General features: G+C 44.6%; 1 protein-coding gene across 3 annotated transcripts in view; it reads right to left on the bottom strand.

Annotated features, from left to right (window-relative positions):
- The window catches only part of LOC114029553 (multiple epidermal growth factor-like domains protein 6), a 381,178-nt gene extending 363,343 nt beyond the window's left edge, over positions 1-17,835 (bottom strand). For all 3 annotated transcript variants that reach the window (XM_027844048.1, XM_027844051.1, XM_027844049.1), the window contains exon 1: positions 17,607-17,835. In XM_027844048.1, coding sequence (XP_027699849.1) covers positions 17,607-17,698 — 92 coding nt within the window. In that variant the 5' untranslated portion in view covers positions 17,699-17,835. The remainder of the gene's footprint in view (positions 1-17,606) is intronic.
- Between the last annotated feature and the right edge of the window lie 5,441 nt (positions 17,836-23,276).

Genomic DNA, 23,276 nt, shown 5'->3' with positions numbered 1-23,276 from the left:
ATTTATTTATATTTATTTATTTATAATATATATTATATATATAAGGTTTATGTTATATATAATAAATTTTTTTATATATAATTATTTATAAAAAAATATAATATATATACATATATAATATGTATGCATATATAATTTATTTTTATATATTTATTTATAATATATAATATATACATATATAATATGTATGCATATGTACAAAATTTATTTATATATATTTATTTATAATATATAATATATATACATATATAATATGTATGTGTGTATATATATATAAAATTTATTTATATATATATATAAAACTTATGTATGTTTAATTTGAGGGGTGTTATTCTGAACTTGACAAACAATAGCAAATATGAGCATTTCCATATTCCAGATGAGATTCAAATGTACCTTCCCATTCTCTAGTAATCTAATTGGAAGAAGTTTTCTATACCCCTCTCCTCTACTAACAACACACTCTTGAATTTCTATAGTGCTACATCATTTAAAAAGCCTTTTCCTCACCTGTGAGTTAGATGGTGAAGGCATCACCATTTATACTTGGAAAAAATCCAGCCTCAGAAAAGCTAAATAACTGGCCTGAGGTCACATGATTCCTAAATGTCATAACCAGGATTCAAACCCAAGTTTTCTGATCTCAAGATTAAGGTTTTTTTTTTCCATTAAGAGGATCATTCCTCTGAACTTCTGCTGAATTCCATTGCAGCTCTGTATTCCACACCCTTCAACAAGTTTGGCGGAGAAATGGATATAGCAATTTTTTTGCTCTATATAGGTTTTTAAGGTTTGCAAAATGCTGTACAAACATCCCATTTCACCTTCGCAACAACCCTGAAAGGCAAGCACTATTATCATCCTCATTTTACAGATGGGGAAACTGAGACAGACATAGGGTTTTTTTAAAAAGTGGCTTGCCCAAGGTCACACAGCTAGTGAGTATCCTAAGCTGGACTTGAATTCAGGTCTTCCTAAATCCAAGTTTAGAGTTCTGTCCACTGAGTCACCTAGCTGCTACTTTTCCTGGGGGGGGGGGGGGGAATCTTTTCCTGAGGCTCAAAATGCTGGCTTGGAAAATTCAGAGAGTCTGGTGCTTGTCTTCTAGAAAGCCTGACACAAGGAAGGGGGATTACACTTGTTCTCTTTAGTTGAAAAGGGCTGTTTAGGAACAACATGAGGAAGCTGCCAACAAGCTAATTTAGACTTGACGTCAGGTGACATCAGGATAACTTCCTACTGCTCCCAGCTGTCCTGAAGTGGACGGGGCTGCCTCAGTAGGATCGAAAATCTCCTTCCTCGGAGGACTTTCAAGCAGAGGCTGAATGATCACTCTTAGACAGGGGAGGGAAATCTTTTTCAAGCATGAGTTGAACTTGATGAGGATCGAGCCTCCTCCAGAGGACACCTGGCATAAGGAAGACCTGAGGGTGGATCCTGCCTTTGCCGTTTCCAATTCAAAAACAAGATTCTGAAAAATGGGTCCAACCATATGCCTCCTGATACTACCAACAGGGTGAAGAACCCCTGTCCTGGAGCACAAAGTATGGTCCATATCTTTAGGATCAAGCACACAGCAGCGGTGACCGTGACTGGCTGAGCAACTCTCAACATCTTTCTCCAAGGTTCTGTGATTGAGAAGTTCAGGATCAGCTGTAGTATCCTAATCTGTTTGAGACAGCCAAGTGGTACGGTGAATACCCTACTAGATTTGGAGTCAAGGCCACGAGAGTTTGAATCCTATTTCAGACATTTCCTAGCAGGGGTTAGTCATTTCTCCTCCTGTAGCCTCAGTTTCCACATCCATAAAATGGGGATAGCACTGGTGCTATTATTATCCTCATTTTATGGATGTAGAAATTGAGGCTACAGGAGAAACATTATTGTGAGGTGTAAATGATAGTATGTGTAAATCTTAAAACACTATATAAATGTTAGCTATTATTATTTAACATTAGATAAATAATAGCACTATATATATGCTAGCTGTTATTATTATTTATTGTCAGATGATGAACTTAGAGTTAGAAGAAATCTTGCAGGCCATGGAGTCCAAATCCTTCATTTTATAGATGGGGAAACTGAGGCACAGACAGGTTAAATCACAGGAGATAGGAGTTAAGTCCTAGCCAAATGACTTTGGCTAGGAAGAGTCTGAGGTAGGATGTGACCTATGTAGGGAATTCACTGTTTCTCTTTTTGAGCAGGAAGTTCTGAGAAGCACCTGAGATCTAAAAACAAAATCCCAAATGGAGGTTGGGAAAGCCTCTGCACACTGCACACATCCTTCTCTCTCCAGGAGTTTAAGTAGGAGAAACAAACATTAGTCTTCTCTTTCCCTCCAGTTACACAGGAGGACACTCTGTACAGTTACCACCAAGACTTGACAAGTTTTCTCTAGATCTTAGAACCAATTTGGGGACCAATTCCTGAACTCAGGAACTGAATATATTATTAACTTTCAAAGAAAAATATCAAAAGGGAAAAATGTTTTAAATTAGTAGGAAAGCATGAGTTCCCCACCTCTGGGCAAAACTCCAATCAGGGCCACTACTGGTCTGCAGAAGGAGCTCAAAAGATTCTCAAAATAGCCCAGAGAAAAAGTGAAGCATTCTATTGATCCCGTGCTTGGAATGCTCTCTGCTGTCACCTACACCTTGGAGAATCTCTAGTCACCTTCAAGAGGTCATTGCCTACAGGACACTTTTTATGACCACCCTCACCCCCCCATTACTTAATGCTCATTAATGCTCTCCCTTTCTTAATTCAAATTATTTTCTTTTGTAGTTTATTCATTCAGTCACGTCCAGTCTTCAATCTTCATGACCTCATGGACCACCGCACACATAGCCCTTGTATCTTCCACTATCTTCCAAAGTTTGTCCAAGCTCATGTTCATTGTTCCTACGACATCATCTATCTATCTCATCCTCTGCCGTCCCCTTTTCTTTTTGCCTTCAATCTTTTCTAACATCTTTTCCAATGAGTCCTATCTTCTCATTATATGGCCAAAGCATTTAAGCTCCAGTATTTGACCTTCTAATGAGTAATCTGATTTAATTTCTTTAAGCATTTTGTACATTTGGTAATTACTTATCTATGAACTTATCACACTGCCCCCCCCAGTAGAATACAAGCTCCCTGAGAACAAAACCTGTTTTTGTTCCTGTCTTTGTATCTCCCATACTGAGCATACAGCAGGCACTTAATAAATCTTTGCCATATTGAATTGAATTTGTATTTTTCCCCCACAGGGAATAATTCTTCTTGCTGCTTGTGCTGATCCTAACAAAAGGAAGCATACCATGGACTTTCTTTCTGTGTGTATTTAGGGAAGAAGGATGAAGAAACTGAATAGAAACCCAGAGCCAAGAGACCTGGAAAAGACCCAAAGACCAATTTGATTCCATCAAGCTACCTTTAGTCTCAGTATTCTTGTTTGGGATGGAACGTGTCTGAAAACACGAGAGCTGCAAGGTGCTTTGGATGTAACAAAGAAGTCCCACAGGGCCCATGGAAACTCAGAGGGTGCCAGCAATGACTCTGGGGGCACCATGTCCTTCATCTTCCCCATCGATGATGTTTCTGTCTCCTCCACAGCTCTTCTTTCTCCTTTCCGCCCCATTGCCTCAGAAACCAGTGGCTCTCACAGTGAAGGGTCATAGTGACGGTCACCGGCACTAAGCTGACTGTAGGCTCCATATCTCAACACCATTCAGCTTCTGTTAAGGCTTACCCAGGGAAGGGCTCCATGAATTGAAGTGAAGTAAGCAGAACCAGGAAAAGCAAAGTTATGCTATGACCACCAGAACATAAAGACGAGAACACTGAAAGTCTGATCAATGACATGACCAAGAAGGACTCCAGAGGAGGGACTACTTCCCTCCTCTCGGTAGAGAGGTGCCTGCTAATAAGCTAGTAAAGGGGCATTGTGGTATGGAAAGAAAGGGCATGAAATTTAAAATCTAAGAATTTGGTTTTGAATTCTTTCAAATCCGTTTGCCATCTAATGGCCTTGGACAAGTAACTTCCCCCCAATGGGCTAAGTTTCTTCCTTTGTAAAATGAAAATGGTGGACCTCTAAGTATTTTTTGGTCCAATTAACTGCCCTAGAACTCAATTTCTTCATCCATAAAAGAGATAAACAGCAGCTCGGTGGCTCAGTGTATGGAGTACGAGGCCTGAAGTCAGAAAGACTCATCTTCCTGAGTTCAAATCTGGCTTCAGACACTTACTAACTGTGTGACCGTGGGCAAGTCACTTAACCTGTTTACCCCAGATTCCTCATCTGTAAAATGAGGTGGGGGAGGAAATGGCAAACCTCTCCAGTATCTTTGCCAAGAAAATCCCAAATGGGATCACATGACTGAAACGACTGGACAGAATCCACCTTCTACAAGAAGCCATTCCTGCTCCCTCTTAATGCTAGGGCCTTCCCCCTACTAATTACCTCCAATTATCCTGGCGGGTCCTTGTTTGTATATAGTTGTTTGCTGGATGTCTCTCCCCTTTTAGAATGTGAACTCCTTGAAAGCAGGGTTTGTTTTTTTTTTTTTTGCATTTATTTGTTTATTTGTTTCCCTAGTGCTTAACACAACACCTGACACATAGTAGGACCTTGATAAATGCTTTTGGACTTGACTTAGTATATCATATATATATATATATATGTATATATATATGTGTGTGTGTGTGTGTATATCTCATATGTAAGCATAAAAGCATATATATGTATGTGTACATGTATGTATATATCTCATATAAGCACATATGCATATATATGCATGTGTGTATGTATACACACATTGTTGTTTGTCCTTTGTTCTCAAAGAGGACCAATGACATCAGGAGGGTGATATCTTGACTTGCTTGTGAACTGGATTAAGTGAGGCAGAACTGTGCAGAGCCATCAAAATTCAGTGGCAGGACAAAAGTCAGGATGACTAGTGGTGGCCCAGGATGCAGTGGGGTGACCATGGCAGCTTCCACATCTGATCAAGCTCTAAGCGTTCCACAGGGCCTGCTTGAACCTCCCTCAAAGCCACTGGAATAAACTGTTCTCATCCACCCATTTTGAGGGGGGAGGTCTTCACATGCTTGGGGTAGACATCCCCCTAATCCACCAATGGGTTTGAGGCTTGTCGATTAACCTCAACCTGGTTTAACTAGTCTACCAGCACAGTTTTACCAGGTTATGGCCACTGTGCATGCCGCAGTCACTAATTGTACACCCACACACATATATAGGCATATACACACACACACACCATATATATACATGATATCTTCCCAAATAAAATGGGAGTTCCTGGAGAACAGGGATGTTTTCTACCTTTTCTTTGTTAATTCAGTGTTTAGCATGGTCCCTGGCACAGTAAGAGTTTAAGAAATACTTGTTTAAGCATGGTCCCTGGCACAGTAAGAGTTTAAGAAATACCCTATACATGTTGTCTCCCCAAAATAGATTGGAAGCTCTTTGAGGGCAGGTATTGTTTTGGTCTTTTCTTTTTAAGCCCAGTGTTCCATACTGGTGCACAGTAGAAATGATAACACACATAAAGTACTTTGGAAACACTGAAATGAGTCATCAATGGGAACTATGATAACTATTCTGAGGGATTCTAGTTCTCAGGCCTAAGAAACTAAGACAGTTTGTTCACATGGTCTAAATTCCTCAGCTCCAGGCCAGAGGAAGCCCCTGGCTGCTCCTTTCAATCCCCCTAACAAAAATTCAACTTTTAAGGGGGAAACAGAGAGAAACATGGGCTGACTTTCTGCCCTGGCAACCTGCAAGGAAGCTTTAGGCACCTCAAAAGGCCAACTCTAACAGATTTTTCCATTTCAGGACTGGGGGGATGTGGTGGAGAGGGAAAACAGGGAATGAAAGGAAAACCGGACTGCTGTAAATCTGAACAATCTAAGTGAGTCCTTGTGGGTAAAGGGAAATTAAAGTATTTATATCATCTTTAAAAAAAGAAAGAAAGAAAGAAAGAAAACCCCCTAATACATCCAAGCCTTTCTGTCCTGTACAATTGAGTCCTGCTTTTCATTTGGGGGGATGAGGGAGAGAATAGGCAAGTTCCAAACTATAAAGTGAATGGAATGTGATCTGAAGGCGAATTCTTCCCAGCTGTCAGAGCATCTGGTCCCCCAGACTGGAGCTTAGCTCATAGCTGAACTAATAGTCTTCACGTGAACCTAGAGGCAAGGTAAACCAAAGAGATTCCCCCTGAAGAGACAGCAATTACCAGTCAGCCGAGTTTTCTCATCCCCCAAAGACCTCTTTCCACCCAAGGACTTCGGAAAGAAAGAACAAGAGAGAGTCACACTCTATGAATGAGGAGTTTAAAGGTGGAAGGGTCCAGCTTCCTCATTGACTGAGAATATGAGGTCTGGAAGAGAGGATAAAAGTCAGAGAAAGGATTGGCAAGCTGTCACCATCAGCACTAGTGTGGTATCAGAGAAACAGCCTTGGAGTGGAGGGGTTAGGTTGGAACCTAGAGCTCTACTACTTACTGAGGTTTGGGCAAGTCACTTAACCTCTGGGCCTCAGTTTCCTCATCTGTAAAATAATGACTTTTGTATAAAATAGTAACATTTATATAATGACAGAGAGAGAAAGAGAGGGAGAGAGACACAGAGACAGAGAGAGACACAGAGACAGAGACAGACACAGAGACAGAGAGAGACACAGAGACAGAGAGAGACACAGAGACAGAGAGAGACACAGAGACAGAACCTTTCAAATTCATAATGTCTTGGATCCTCACAATAACCCTTGTAAAGTAGATGCTTGTATTAGCCCCATTTTGTGTTTGTTTTTCTGATGCTCAGAGAGGTTGTGACTTGCCCAAGGTCACAAGATTAGTAAGTGTTAGAGTCAGAATTTGGACCCAGGTCTCTCCTGACTCCCAAGTCTCCCCTGACTGAATCAGGCTGAACTGAATGAACTCTAAGACTCCCTTCTAATGCTAAATCCTTGGAACAGAGGAGCTGAATTCAATTCTTGCCTCTGATACATATGACCTTGGGAGAAAATCTTAACCTCCCTAGGGCCTCAGTTTCCCCATCTGTAAAATAAAGGAGTAGAATTAGATGGCTTCTGAGCTTCCCTTCCAGTTCTAGCTCTATGATCCCATGATTTTAGAAATGCAATTAATTCAATAAATATTTAATTGAGCCCCTAGTATGCCAGGCTTCAGGCACCAGATGGAGGTCTCTATGTTGCATTTGGAGTTTTTGTTATTTGATGATTATTTAACCCCACCCCATGTCATCCACAGTGGCTATCTACCTTTGAAACGCTTTTCTTTCATCCATTAAGAATAGGAGAAAGTCCTTCCTCCCAGGAAAGGAGAGTGGACTGTGGGTGTGGAATACTACATACATAGTCAGACACAGAAAGATTGTTTCCTTTAACTGTTCTTTCACTGTTACAAAGGAAGGCAACGGGAAAGGATAAACCTAAAATAATAGTAATGTAAAGATGTTGGTGTTTTTTAAATAAATAACATTTTAAAAATAAGCAGAGGTAACAATGTAGCACCAGCTTCAAAGTTTCAAAGACTTGGATTCATCTCTCCTCTAACACATACTAGCAAACCAGGCACTTAATCCCTCAATGCCCCCTGGCCTCAATCTACAACTATTATTTGCTAAGCAGTCAGAACCTACTGCAAAGGAGGGATTTTCCTCATTGGTAGCCTCTTAACCCAATGAAATCACAGATTTGATCCAAAAACTTCAATGCAGATTTGTATGGTCTTATGAGCCCATGGGGTTAAGGCTCTGGATAAACCTGAAAGTGCTATTATTATAGTCCTAGTGATTTTTAAAAATTGACCTATAATAGCTTTAAAAACTGGCAAGGTCCCTGACCTCATTGTTAGTTCTGTCTTTGTGGAGTCTATACATCATCAGATTGTGGGAAGACACTAGATAAGTGTTTGTTGATGGAAAGTAAACAAGTAATAACAGCAATATTGTTCGATAAAGAACTGCAAATGACTTAGCTCTTCTCAGCAATACAATGATCCAACACAATTCCAAAGGACTCATGATGAAAACTGCCATCCATCTCCAGAGATGAAGTCTGAATGCAGATCGAAGCATACTTTTAAAAAATTTTTTCTTTCATTATTCTTGTTTTGTTTTTGGTTTGCATTTTCTTTTGCAAACATAGCTAATACGGAAAAGTTTTGCATGACTGCACATGTATAATCTTTATCAAATTGCTTGCCTTCTCAAGGAAGGAGGAAGGGAAGGAGGAAAGGAGAGTATTTGGAACTCAAAATTTTAATAAATGAACATTAAAAATTTTTTTGTTTACATGTAATTGAGGAAAAAAACAAAATAAAAATTAAATGAAACTGAATAGGGTAAAATCATCTTCTGTCTCCCATCTCCCCTGCCTCTACTCCCAGGGTCTACCCCTTGGTAAATCAGATCCCAGGAGTTGTTCAAGGACCGGGAGAAAAGGCCACTATCTAAGACAGAGCTTGTCTTCCTGAGAAGCCCATAACCATGGAAACCTAAATCTGGTCAAGGACTTCATTGTACACAGATGCTTTTCTGGTTGGTTCCAGAGGTAAGAATCCAGGCTGAGCCCTGATGGGGGAGGCACATGTATTTAGGGGCCCTGAGAAAAGGACATCCATTCTTCCACTGGCAGCCAAGGACCCACTTGAAGGCCCATAACAGTACAGTGGAAAGAGCAGTAGGTTTGGAGTCCAAGGCACTGGGTTCAAATTCTACATTTATTCCTTACTACCTATAACTTGGACAAGTTTTTGTTTGTAAATTTAGGGTAGCAGATTAAATGGCTTCTAGGGTCTCTTCTAACTCTTCATCTATGAGCAAAAGAGACAGTGAAACTGAATGAAGAGTCTGGCCTTGAAGTCAGGAAGACCTGGGTTCAAATCCTGCCCCTGCTACTACTTTGAAAGCAAAAGCCACTTGACATTCCCAGGAACTCTCTGTTTCTGGATAAAATGGAGGAACAGGAAAGGGATACTGGTCAAAGCCTGTCAGCCCAGCCCATCTCTAGAAGCTGGCCAAGGAGCAGCAGGAAGGGTGAAGGGAAAGTCCCAGCCCCTACACACACACACTTTTTTTGCACCACTGAGTTGGGAGTAAAGAATGGGCAGGATCTGAGACCCTCTAAGGTCCCAGGATCCCTCCAATCAAGGTCTCCTTTTTTCCTCAGCAGTAAAAAGCTCCAGGCTGCATCTGCCTCATTTAACTCAATTTCATGTCAAAACATATTTAGAGTCTGCTACTTACAAAGCACTGGGCTAGGTGCTTGAAAGCAAAAGGCAAAAACCAAACAGCCTCTTCTCTCCTGCATTCTTCTGAGGGACATAACATTTACCCAGAGAAGTCAATACAAGGCAATTGGAGCTGGGGGACGGGAAGGGCCAGCACTGGGCTGGTACTATGGGAAAGTGCTGGATCTTAAGTCAGAGTCCCTGGGTTCAAATCCAGCTGTGCCACTTACTACCTGAGTGACCTTGGGGAAGCCACTTAACCTTAATGACCTCTAAGAGCCTTTCCAGCTCTAGCTTCTGTGTCTCCTAATTACCTTCACACCTAGAAGAATCAGGAAGGCTTTGTAGAGGAAGTGATAGCTGAACCAAGCCTTTAAAGGGAAGGTTGTTGTTGTCATGTTCATCCTTTGTTCTCAAAGAGGTCCATGACATCAGGGGGATGATGACATGACTCGCAATTGACTCTGATTTGAGTGAGGGAGGGCTGTGCATGATCACCAGCCTCACTTTCTCCTCCAGAGCCATCTGGGTCTAGTGGCCAGATATTCATCAAAAACTTGTCCAAGTTATAGGTAGTAAGGAATAAATGTAGAATTTGAATCCAGTGCCTTGGACTCCAAACCTACTGCTCTTTCCACTGTACCGTTATGGGCCTTCAAGTGGATCCTTGGCTGACAGTGGAAGAATGGGTGTCCTTTTCTCGGGGCCCCTAGAGAAGGCTCAGCATGTAACGGGAGATAAGAAAGGGAAGGAAGGGAAGATATAAGGGAAAGATAGGAAGATATAAGAGAAAGGGGGATATGGGGATAGAGAAAAGGGACAGAAGACAGTAAAAAGAGGAAAATGGATATAGAAGGGGGAAAGGGATGGGAAGGAGGGAAGGAGTTGGAGGGAAGGAGGGATATAAGGGGTTATACATAAGAGAAAAGGGGATGTGGGGATAGGGAAAATGGAGAGAAGATAGTGAAAAGAGGAAAGTGGATACAGGAAGGGGAAAAGGATAGGAAGGAGGGAAGGAAGGAGTGGGTGACCTTGGCTTTCTAAATTAAGGTCTTTTCAATATCTCAGTTTGTCTGAGGCCATGCCCGTTGAGTGGCTAAAGGCTAGGTAAAAACTGAGACAAAAAATGATCCAATTTGTCATCACAAAGATATCAATCTGGGGAGGGGAAGCCCCTCAGAGTTTCTGTCTAGAACAGAAAACAATTGCTGTTCTAATGAGTGCCTGTACAAATACTCGGAGGCTGGAGATGACACATGGAATTGAGGACACAGCCAATAATCCAGTTTGGCTGGAATATAAGCATGTGAGGGGGAATAATGTGAAATAAGACTGGAAAGATGAACTGGAACTAGACCGCGGAGGGCCTTAAATTCCAAGCTAAAGAGCCTTCCTTTATCCTCGAGGCACTGGGGAGGCTCTGAAGTTTCCTGAACAAGACGAGTAATATGATCGGACCTGAGCCTCAGCAAGATTTCCTTGACAGCTATGAGGAAGATGAATTGGAAAGAGGCAAGCCTGGAAGCAGGGAAACCAATGGGGAAGTGATTGTTGTAGCCCAGGCAGGAGAGGACGAGGTCCTGCATTAATGAGATCCTTCTCTGCAGTCTGGCAGAGCAGAAACCTGCCAATTCAGTCATTTAGGGAGCATTTCAACGCCCACTATATGACAAGACTGGTCTGTGCAAGGCACCTGTTGGGGGGGGGGGGGGTTAGGGCAAAGAACCCAAAAGCACACAGAGCACTCGTTTCCTGCCTTCTCGGTCCAACTGTAGAGACAGCACAGGGGTCAGACAGTATTCTAGACTTGGAGTTCAGATTCTTGACCTGGATTCATACCTGTGTAACCTTGGGCCAGGCACATGACCTGTCTGAACCTCAGTTTCCTCATCTGTAAAATGGGGATAATAACATTTACGTCACCTATCTAGCAGGGCCATTGGGAGTATTCTGCAAACTTAAAGTGTCCCATACATGAGTGATGATGAGGATGATGACGATCAGTACTAGAATATTGACAAGGGCCAGAGATTGGCTGGGACAGACCCCAGTGAGAGGCCCTCGTGAAGAAAAGAAAGAAGTTCTGGGCAGAAAGCTTCATGGAGAAGGTAGGACTTGACCTAGAGCTGGAAGGAGCCATAGACTACACAGGCAGAGGTGAAGGGGAGGAAGATATTTAACATGGAGAGAGATTTGGTGGCAGGCAGGAAGCAGAGGCAATAGAAGGGGTAGGAAAGAATTGAGCTACTCAGTTTCCAAAGTCCTAAGTCCCATGAATCCATTAGCCACCCATTCAAACTGCTCCTTCTCAGACCTTCAAAAGCTGAAGTTTTTAACCTGGGGCTCATGAACTTGATTTTTCTTCTTTTTTTAATAGTATTTTATTTTTTCTCAATTACATGTAAAAACAAATTTTAACATTCTTTTCTTTTATTCTGAGCTCCAAATTTTCTCCTTCTCTCCCTCTTTCCCTCCCCTTTCTAAGATGGTAGGCAATTTGACATAGGTTATATATGCAATCATGCAAAATACATTTCCATATCAGTCATGTTGTGAAAGAAGAAACAAAACAAAAGAAAATAAAACAAAAACAAATAAAGAGAGTGAAAAACACTAGGTTTCAATCAGCATTCAGACTCCATCAAGTCTTTCTCTGGAGGTAGATGGCATTTTTCATCATTAATCCTTTGGAATCGTTTCGGATCACTCGGATTGTATTGCTGACAATGGCTGAGTTTACTCACAGCAGATCATTGTACAGTGTTGCTGTTACTGTGCATAATGTTGTTCTGGTTCTGCTCACTCCACTTTTCATCAGTTCATGTAAGTCTTTCTAGGTTTTTCTGAAATCACCCTGCTCATCATTTCTTACAGCACAAGAGTATTCCATTATAATCATATATCAGAACTTGTTCAGCCATTCCCCCAATTGATAGGCATCCCCTCAATTTCCAATTCTTTACCACCACAAAAAAAGCTGCCATAAATGTTTTTTGTACAAATAGGTCCTTCCTCCCCTCTCCCTCACCTCTTTTTTTAATCTTTTTTGGGATAGAGACACAGTAGTGGTGTTCCCAGGTCAAAGGTATGTACAGTTTGATTTTACTTTGGGCATAATGAACTTGGTCTTTCAAAAAATGTTTTGATAGCTATATTTCACCATAATTAGTTTTCTTTGTAACTCTGTGTATTTAATTTTATACATTTAAAAAGGCTCCTCTCAGAAGGAGTCTACAGGCTTCACCAGACTGCCAAAGGAATCCATGACCCAAAAAAGGTTAAGGAATCCCTGCTGTAAGGTATTCTCTCAAGAACAATCACAGAGAGAACAGACTGCCAAGGAAACCTAGGAAGTACAATGGATGGTACAATAGTTGGGTAAAGATGGACAAATGAAGAAACAGGAGTGATATCATGATGGGAATAGTGAACAGACCACTGGGACAGGAGGAAGAAATAGATGAGGAGCTAGAGAAATAGTTCACATGCCTGGAGGCATGCCAGAGCAGGGATGGGGGCTGTAATCATCTAGGCATCTGTTGGAGCAATCTCACTGCCAAAAGCCAAGCAGCTAATAAATTCTTGGCCTACCTTAATGACAATTTCGTCCTTCAAAAGGACTACCAAGGAGGAACTGGTTACCAATACAGAAATGATGGGAACCACATACATCAAAATATTTAGTGCTTCTCTTTTTTGTGGCATCCAAGAAACTGGAAATAAATATCCATCCATGTGGTATATAAAGGCAATGGAAAATTATTGCACTTTAAGAAATGATAATTATAAGGAATACAGAGAAGAACAAGAAAACTTATGAACTGATGCAGCTAGGTGGTTCAGGATAGAGTGTTGAGCTTGGAGTCTGGAAGATTTGAGTTCAAATCCAGCCTCAGACCCCTACTAGATATGTGAACCTGGGCAAGTTACTTATCCCTGCTTGCCTCAGTTCCCTCATCTATAGAAGAAGCTAGAGAAGGAAATGGCAAACCCTTCCAGTATCTTTGCCAAGAAAACCCCAAATGGGGTCACAAAGAGTCCAACATGACTGAAAAATGACTCGCCAACAACAATAACACTACCTCACAGGGTTGTTGTGAGAATCAAATGAGATAATATTTGTAAAGCACCTGACACAATGACTACAACTTTGTGAAAAGAAAGAATAAAAATAAAACAGCAATAAATCTTCCTCTTTGCCCAGGATGGGGACTATGGGTACAAAACATGGCAAGTTCTATCCAATTCAGTTGTTTTTACTGAATTGCATTCCCCACCTTTTTTAATTCCTTGCTACAAGAAAGGACTTTCTGACAAAATATTTTATTTGAAATTCAAATTATATAACAAAAGACATTGACACTTTTTAAAATAATAATAGCAAAGAAATTATGGGAACCATGTGGGGAAGTAATAATACTACCTTAGAAATGTGATAGAGAAAGGAAAGACATCTGGATACTGTCTAACAGCAGAATCCAGTGTTCATTCCCATAGGGTAGGCAGAACTGTTAATAAGTGTGTGTCTGGGTGAGGCAATGTGGTACAACAGAAATAGAGCTGACCCATGAGCAAAATCCTGTCTTTGCCACTTACTACCTCTGGGATCTTGGGCAAGTCATTAGCCACCCTGGGCCTCAATTTTCTCTTCTATAAAATGCTGGGAGGGATGGGATTAGGTGACCTCTGCGGTCCCTTTCAGTTCTAACTCTATGACACAATGACTCCTTCTGCAGAAGGCTTTCGAGGTGGGGATGGGAAGCAAAAGCAAGTCAAGAAGTTGGCCAAGCAAGCCCTCAAGAACAATTACTTCCAATTTCCAAAAGAGCACCTTTCCAAAGTGGGATTTCAGTGCCATTTCCAAGTCAACTTGTCCCACTTGGGAGCACAGAGAGGAAGTATTTCTTGATAGACTCACCTTAACCACCTGGAGTAAGAAGGAGGCTCCAACAGAGACCCATAGAGTAATTCCCTCAATGGTGTGCAGCTGAAACCGTGGGGCTCTGTTTCTAGAAAGGATGAGAAGTGGACTGTCCAGAAACCCGGGGCTCAGTGCTCCTAGGAATTATCGCTGTAAAACTATGAGATTGTAACTGGCCTAAGACTTCTGTAACAAACCGGTTATAACTGTGATATGAGCAAATCAGCTTTTCTCAATCTTTATTTCCTCATCTGTTAAATGGAGCTCCTAGCTCAGAGGGTCATCATGAGGATCAAATGAGATAATAAATGTAAAGCGCTTTGTAAACCTTAAAGGGCCATAGACGTATTCGCTAGTCTTCTCTCCCCTTCCCCTAGACTCCCAGACAATGGCAGCTTGAGAAGTATATGGTAATGGGAGACGCGTTCGTCTAGGCTGAGTCCCTAGCTGCCTTCTTCTATTTCCTTTCATGAGGCCGGGTCTGTGACCAGTGATCTCAAGCTTTGCTTCTCTGTCTCAGTCTCCTCATCTGTCAAATGGGGAGGAGGGTATTCTAGACCAGCCCTCCTCCCCATTTGACAGATGAGGAGACTCTAGAATGACCTTTAAAGTCCCTTCCAGCCCTAGATTTATAGTCTCATGATCCAATCCTCTCTCAAGCATGTAGATGAAATTAACCCTGGGGAGGGTTCTGGAAGTGCCCCCACCTTGGAGCACCTGGACCATTCTGTGGTTAATCAAAACCCTTTCAGGCCAATGCCCTTCCCTCCTGAAGACTTTCCCTGTCCTCTTCCCATCAGCCGCACAGAGTGACTATCATCCTAGAATAGCTGGACAGTCAGGGTCAAATGTGTCATCTCCCACATGCTTGTCTCTCAGCACCAGATTAAGAAAATTAGTCAAGGGGCAGCTAGGTGGCACAGTGAATAGAGCTCTGGCCTTGGAGTCAAGAGGACCTGAGTTCAAATCCAGCCTCAGACACTTGACACTAGCTGTGTGACTTTGGGCAAGTCACTTAACCCCAATTGCTTCACCAAAAAAAAAAAGTAAAGAAAAAAGAAAATTGGTCAAGAGAAAGGGCAGGGGGCAGCTATGTGGCACAGTGGATAGGGCACCAGCCCTGAAGTCAGGAGGACCTGAGTTCAAATCCGGCCTCAGACCCAACACTTGACACATACTAGCTGTGTGACCTTGGGCAAGTCACTTAACCCCGATTGCCTCACCAAAAAAAAAAAAAAGAAAGAGAAAGGGCAGGCAAATGCGCACCCTTATCAGCAGACTGGTAGGACCTTACGGGCCTTCTAGTTCAGAGGTATCAAACCCTCAAGCCACCAACAAAACCAAAGGCAATCAAACCAGATTAAAACGTCGTTCCCATCCAACATTAATGTGTTGATGTATTAATTTTTTTAAAGAAACATATAAACATGTCTGGTTTCCTAAGTCACCATGTGGTCCACAAGTACCCTCATGTATGATTCAGTGGCACCTGCTTCTTTTTGAGTTTGACACCACTGAAAGAGTCAGCCTCCCTCACTGGGCATCTGAAGAAACTGAGGACCTCCTGTACAGGGGAGTGACCTTCAGGAGGTCACAAAGGTAGGTAGTAGGTAAGAGTTAGGATCTGAACCAAGTTCTCTTACTCCAGAGCCATGGAATTAGTCTTCTCTCAAGAAGCCCAATTGTTCTAAATAATACTTTTGTATTGCACTTTAAAGATTCTACATGATTTTTACTCACATAACTCTACGAGTCGAGAGTACCGGTATTATCTCCATTTTACAGTTCTAGAAACTGAGAATCTGAAAGGCCAAGGGATTTGATGGGGAATACATTGCTAGAAAAAAAGGCTGTGGAGAGTGGACTGCATTTGGAGTCAAAGGTCATTCTTTCTAATCCCCACAATGCTACTTAACTTATGTCAAATAGACAAACATTTATTAAGTGCCTATGTGCCGGGCACTGAGCTAAACCTTGTGTGACCTTGGACAAGTGAATCTCTCTGCAGGAAACCTCAGTTTCTTCATTTGTAAAATGAGGAGAAGGGTCCCTCTCAGCTCTAAATGGATGGTTCTTGTTAAGCATCAGAGGAACTCAGGTCCTTCCCGTACTCCAAGACCAGCTATCTTTATATTCCACCAAGCAGCTTCCCTTTAGGGAGGGTGGCTGGCTGGAACCCCCGCTCTGGGACTTCTTCAAATGTCTGTCTGCCATATATGTGCCCAATGTGGAAAGGATAAGAGGAAGTCGCCGGGCCAGCCTGACAGAGGTAACTTCCCTGCAAGGGCTCAGTGGTTTGGGAAGGCCTGCCAGCCAGGCCTCCTGGGAGATCATCTGGCTAAATTCAATTCTCCCATTCAGCTCCCTGGCGCTGCTCTTCCTGCTCCTGCTGCTCCTGAATCCCATCTCTAGCCTCAGTCCCAGCAACCGTACCTAAAGTGCAACCGTTAGACAATAAAGCCACTTGCAAAGGCACAGCCGAACCGTCAGGGGAACCGTAACGAACAGGATGAAGGAAGATGGCATTTCTTCCCTTTCAGGGTTTGCGTCCCCCAAGGCAAGGCGTGAAGGGGGGGATAGAGGGGGTGGGAGATCTAGCGCAAGGAGTCTGAGTCTGGAGTCACTCAGCAACCCCTTCCGTGATCCCAGTTCGTCACTCCCCGATCCCAGCTCCGACTAGACTCGAGGGGGGTGGAGGAGGGGGAGAAGTGGGGGGAGGGTCAGAGCTCTCCTGCAATTTGTGTTTTAAAGTATGCACACCATCCACGGGAGAGCTGGCTGAGACCTCCGAGCTCCCGCTGAATGCCAGGACAAGGGCATAGCATTCACAGACGCAAACCATCCCCCAATTCCTCAGCAGGATGCCGCAGTAGACAAACTAGGGGCAAACCGAGGAAACAGGGGAAGGGGCCCAGCAGAAAAGGAGGACGTGAGCCCCGGCATATTCCAGGAGACCGAGCGCGCCACGGCTGAAGCTCCGGCTTTCACCCGCTGCGGCTAAGGCAAAGCAAAAAAGCCCGTTGTTCTTCGTGCAGTCGGAGAGGCCAAACTTTTCTGGGTTCGCTTCCCCTGGCGCTAGGCAACCCCTGCCCGAGTGGGTCCGGGAGCAGCCGCTCCGTTCCCAGAGGCTGCGGAACGCAAGGGCGGAGAGCTGTCCCCAGGGACCACTGGCCTGCCAGCAGTAGGGCGCGCCCTCCCCGACCCTGCGCCAACCCCAGATCCAAACTCCTGCCCTGGGGAGCATCCCCCTCCTCCCCGAGGCCAAGGAACGACGTACAGTAAAGTGCTGCCCTTCGGGAGAACTGGAGCAGCCAGTACCGAGACAGAGGCGGGGCACGCCGGCTCCAACCCCAGCCCCTGCCCCAACCCGATCTCGGCTCCCGGACCCCCACCTCCACCTCTGCTCGGTTCCTACTCACATGAGGGGCTGAAGCTGGCTTCCTGAGGTCGGAGGAAAGGTCGCTGCGGCCAGCAGCAGGGCCAGGGCCACGACAGGGGCGGGTAACTCCATGGTTGCCCCCCTCGGGTTAAGAGGATGCTCCGAGTCGTCTGGAGCTCACTCGAGGAAGTTTGGACTCCTTTTTAGAAGGGAGGCATCCCACCCAGCTTCTTGCCTCCTCTTGCCGGGTCTTACAGCGGGGTCGCTGAGTTTGGAGGGAACCAGGCGCCTCCACGTGCGCCGCTGGCCGGAGGCGCGTCTGCTGCCGGGGCTGGGCGCACTGGCGGGGAACCGGCGCGCAGTGCCCGCTCGGCAGTGGATTTGCTCAGGCAAACCACTGGGCCACCTCTCACTGACTTAAGCGGGGAACCCTTCCGAGCCAAGCTTGGGACGGAATCTCTAGGGCCCGGGGCTCAGGGGAGGCCGCCAACGCCTCCGGGTTGCAGGTGAGGAAGGTCCCCGGCTGGCCACCGGAGACGCAAACGCAAGCAGCCGCTTGCCGCCAGCCCTTTAAGGGAGATTGAGGTGGGGGGGGGGCGTACTCCGGAGACCTGCGCGCCGAGATCCGCCCCCGATAAGAGGCGCTACTCCCACCAGAGCCAGAGAGAGGTTCCCATTAACCCTCAGTGCACCATCTGGCTGCCTCCTTCCCTCCACTCCCCACCCGGATCGTGGAGGCAGTAGGTTTGGCCACACCCCCAGCCCCACCCCACCCTCGAATTTCAGGGAGCCTGGGGCACCCGCCCACCCCCAACCTCTGCAGCTTTTCTCCAGGTCCACTAGAAGCTGACAGCCAGACAGCACTGGGCGAGCTGTGCCCAGTCCAGCAGGCTGGAAAGAAGGAAGGCATCCTCCCTTCACCCCCACCTCCACCCCCCCCTCACACGAAGCAGGCCGTTGGTTACGAGAGCGATGTAGGGTTCGGCAAATGCAATCAAAGTGACCTGCAGACCCCAGAGCCATCGGCCTCCGGGGAGAAGCCGACCAATCCCATCTCACCTGCCTTCCCACCACCTACTTGGCCCCTTTAGTCAAAAAACCGGACTGGTTTCTTCTCTCCCCGCATTCAAGGATACTGGGAACTTGTGGTCTGTTCCTGAAAGAGAACCTTGGACCACAGACCTCACCCTCTAACCTTGGAGGTTTCCCATCCCTTCCACAGACCAACCTGACCCCTTGCTGCCCCTTTGCTGGTCGCTTATGCCACCCCCCCCCCAAAAAAATCCCCTTTCTCTTTCCAATATATCACAAATGCGGTTCAAAGCCAAGTACACCATAGGTATTTTTGTGATTGTTTCTATTCTGACTTTTCTTGGCAACTTGTAGCTTGGGGGGGGGGCAGGAAGAGGGGAGCCCCACCTGCAACAGACATTATAGCAGCCTGGGCCAGAGCAGATGCACATACTCCAAGCCAGAAGTCTGTTTCTGGTTTATTAATTCCTCTCCTTTTAAATCAGTTTTGGGGTGCTGTTGGTTTTTTAAGGAGGAGTAAGGTTGGAAGGTCAGAGTAGTTCAGGAGCTGAGCCTTCTGCAGCTCCAGTGAGGGCAGGGACTGTTACATTTTTGTCTTTGTATCACCCATGCCAAGCACACAGCAGTCACTTAATACATTTCTGGTTGATGGGTCCCAAATCCAGGTGTCAGTAATCTCTGATAATGGCAGTTCACCCAGCCAGTCTAAAACCAAAGCTAAATCAACAATCATTTATGTTTGTCTTTCAAATACACTGCATGACTTTTAAAGACCTCATTCAACAAACATCAGTTAAACTGTGCTTGGCCCTGGGGGAGTAAACTGAGCTCAGATAAAATATGGTCCCTGCCCTCTTGGAGTTCACAGTAGGAGAAAGATAAGACACAGGCAGATAACTGTAATATATAACATGACATTAGAGTCAATTAGGAAAGGCAGTCAAAAAAAAAAAAAAAAGCGGACTCAGTCACAGATTCCATTAAAGAAAAGCAGAGCTTTGGGGACTAGAGAGCTGTGGGTTCCCCTACCCACTGCCCTGGGTCAGCAGCATCTGCAGCAGGTATCCATACAAAGAGAACTGGCACCAAAATCAGAGGACCTGCTTGTGCCACTAGCCAAATCACTTTCCTGCATCTGGGTTTCCTGATCTGTAAATACCGGAGGAACTTGGGCTAGCTGGTCTCTGGGGGCCCCTCCAGCTGTGCGGCTAGGGAAATTTTGCATCTAGTTCTGGGTACCATGTTTCAGGAAAGACACTGATAGGTTGAAAAATGACCAGAGGATGGTAATAAGCTACCTTCAAGTACTGGAAGGGCTATTCCTGGGAAGAGGAATCAGCCTTGTCCTACTTGGCCAGACAGGACAGAACAAAGAGCAGCTGATGATTGGATAGATTTGCTGTAAAGGAAACTTCCTCACAATCGAAAGTAGAATGAGAAACCTGGGGTAAGGAAGGGTGTGTTCTCCATTGGAGGTCTTCAAGCAGAGGATGGATGGCCACGTGTCAGGTATTTTGTGGAGAGGATTCCTTTTCACTTTGAGGTTGGACTAGAGGGCCCCTAAGGTCCCTTCCTCAGTTTGAAAGTGAAGAGATGCAAAACAAAGTGTTAAGGCAGAACTAAAGGAAAAGATCTTTATTGGGGCATGCAGAGCAATCAGGGAAGACTTCCTGTAAGAGGTGGCATTTCAGCTGGACTTTAAAAGATAACCAGGATTTTAACACCATGGAGGGAAGGAGAGGACATTCCAGACATAGGGAATAGCCAGACACGTTCAGAAAGCTAAGTGGGGCTAGAGCATGGAGTGCGTGGAGACAAGCAGTATGAGATAAGGGAAGAAAGTGAGGATGGTATCAGATTATTGAGAACACCAACCGTTTGGCAAAAAAAACCTAAACTAATTTACTCCAGAGCCAATGAAGATCTCTGAGCAGAGGAACGGTGTGAGCAAATCTGTAAGCTTTACTCTCTCTTCCCAAGAAGAGGCCAGAAAATGTATCTTCCAACTTTCTTCAAAGAGGTGGGAGACTATGTGTGTAGAATACTGCAGATGCCATCAGAATCAGTTCATGTCCTGGTTAGCTTTGCTGGGATGAGGAGAAGGGAACACATTGAGAAATAACAGTGGTGTAAAACAGAAGATGGAACAGCTAGATGGCTCAGCGGATAGAGCTCTGGGCCCAGAATCAGGAAGACCCAAATTCATATCTGGCCTCAGACACTTACTAGCTGTGTGACCTTGGGAAAGTCACTTAACCCCTATTTGCACTGAAGGCAGCTAGGTAGCTCAGTGGATAGAGCTCTGGGCCTGGAGTCAGGAAAACCTGAGTTCAATGGAGCCTCAGACACTTAGACACTTCATGCCCCTGGGCAAGTCACTTAACCTCTGTTTGCCTTGATCCACTGGAAAAGGAAATAGCAAACCATTCCAGTATCTTTGCCAAGAAAACCCCAGGGACAGTATTGGCGTGCTATGGTCTACAGGGTCATGAAGAGTCAGACACGACTGAATAACAACAAAACATAAGATACCAATACCAATTTATAATTTTAAAAAGATTAGTCTGGCAGGAAGAGAAGAAGCAATGGGAGAGAACGTGAGGGTGAAAGACCAGCTGAGCTCATATAATGGTCCACGCTGGTGGTATGGAGGGTAAGGTGATGTCAGGGTGGACAGAGAGAAAGGGGTGGATGCTAGAGGTGCTGTACAAGGGCATCAGCCAGACTTGGAAACTGATTGGGGTTAAAGGCCTGGAAAGAGTCAGAGATGACCCCCAGGGCTGTAAACATGGAAGATCAGGTGAAAGGTGGCTCCAGGATGGAGAGGCAGGAAAGAGAAGTTCAGGTTCAGACATAAGCTTGATGAACCTGTCAATCCACAAGCATGTATTAAGGGTCTGGTGTATGCCAGACACTGTACTAGGTGCTGAAAGTGCAGTCCAAAGCAAAACAGTCCCTGCCTTCAAGGAGCTTACAGTCAAAGGAAAGAGGCAACACGTACATTACATGTTCCATACAAAATTACACCCGAAGCAGATACAAGGTAAACCTTAGAGGGGAAGACGCGAGCAGCCATGGTAATATTTGTACAGTACACACAGTAGGCACTTAATAGATGCTTGTTCCCTTCCCTCCTTTCCCCCTCCCTGGCAAAAGTAGAAAATCTAATCCTAGATTCAGAAGGGACCTCGGATGAGGGAACTGGGGCAGATCCAGACTGGGTCTGGGATTTGCTCACAGTTACTCAGGGATGTGACAGAGCTAGGATTTGAATTCACAGCCAAGAATTCCCAGTCCCAGCCCATTCTCCATTGTACCAGCTCTGGGGCAGAGAACATTATAACAGCTAATATTTCTGTAGCACTTTAAGGTTTGCAAATGCTTTACAAACATCTCGTTTTATTCTCACACCTTGTGAGGTGGATGCTATTTTCCCCATTTTACAAGTGAGGAAATTGAGGCAGAGGATAAATAACTTAATTGCCTATGGTCACACAGCTATTACGTACCTGAGGCAGAATTTGAACTCTGGTCTTAGCAACTCCAGGTCCAGAGCTATGGACAGTGCGCCACCTAGCTGTCATAGCACGTTAACGCGTCCAAAGTGCTTTACATACCCTTCATTTCAGCCTCGCAACAACCCTACCAGGGAGGTGCTATTATTACCTCCATTTTACAGATGAGAAAGCTGAGGCTTAACAAGGTTGTGACAACCAAAAACTACCATCACCCAGCTAGTGTCTGAAGCAGATTGGAGTCCAGGTGTTCTGGGGGATTTCCCTCTCTGAGCCCCTCCCTCCCTCCCCCCAGTCTCTCAGTCTCTCTGTCTCTGTGTGTGAATCTCTCTTGCTCTGTCTCTCTCTCTGTATCTCTCTGTGTGTGTCTCTCTCTGTCTCTGTCTCTCTGTCTCTCTCTGTCTCTCTGTATATATATACATATATATGTATATACATATATGTATGTATACGTATATCTCCCCCAGGGTTGTTGTGAGGATGAAAAGAGACACACACACATGTGAAATGCTTTGATTAGAGCACTGTATATATGTGACGTATGATTATAATCTCAATTATAACAGAAAAAGTATATACATATACCTTACTAGCCGTGTGATTTTGGGCAAGGCACTTTAACCTCTAACTGCCTCAGTTTCCTTAACTGTAAAATGGGTGTCATAACAGCATCTACTTTCCAGGGTTGTTGTGAGGATCAAATGAGACAATATTTGTGAAGCATTTAGCATAGTAGGAGGCAGCCTGGTGGATCAGTGATAGAGTGCCAGGCCTGGAGTCAGGAGGACCTGAGTTCAAATCTGTCCTCAGACACTTCCTAGCTGGGTGACCCTGGGCAAGTCACTTCACCCTGTTTGCCTCAGTTTCCTCATCTATAAAATGAGCTGGAGAAGGAAATGGCAAACCACTCCAGTATCATGACCCCCAAAATGGGGTCATGAAGAGTCAGACACAACTGAACAACAAAAATTTAGCACAATGCCTGGGTGCTATGTAAATGCTGCCTAAATTCTGCCTAGATATAAAGGTCCACCCTTTTTCTTGAATCTGATCCCCACCGAGCTTCCCCTGCCCCTTTCTAGGCCTCTGTCCTAGGTGGGAGTGATGAGGACTGGAGAACACAGCAGAGCCCAAGGCACAAGGGATGGGGTTGGGGAAATTGG

This window comes from Vombatus ursinus, unplaced genomic scaffold (genome assembly GCF_900497805.2).
Source record: "Vombatus ursinus unplaced genomic scaffold, bare-nosed wombat genome assembly UNPS02014932.1, whole genome shotgun sequence".
Classification (NCBI taxonomy): domain Eukaryota; kingdom Metazoa; phylum Chordata; class Mammalia; order Diprotodontia; family Vombatidae; genus Vombatus; species Vombatus ursinus.
This window is presented reverse-complemented; position numbering and strand designations above follow the sequence as displayed.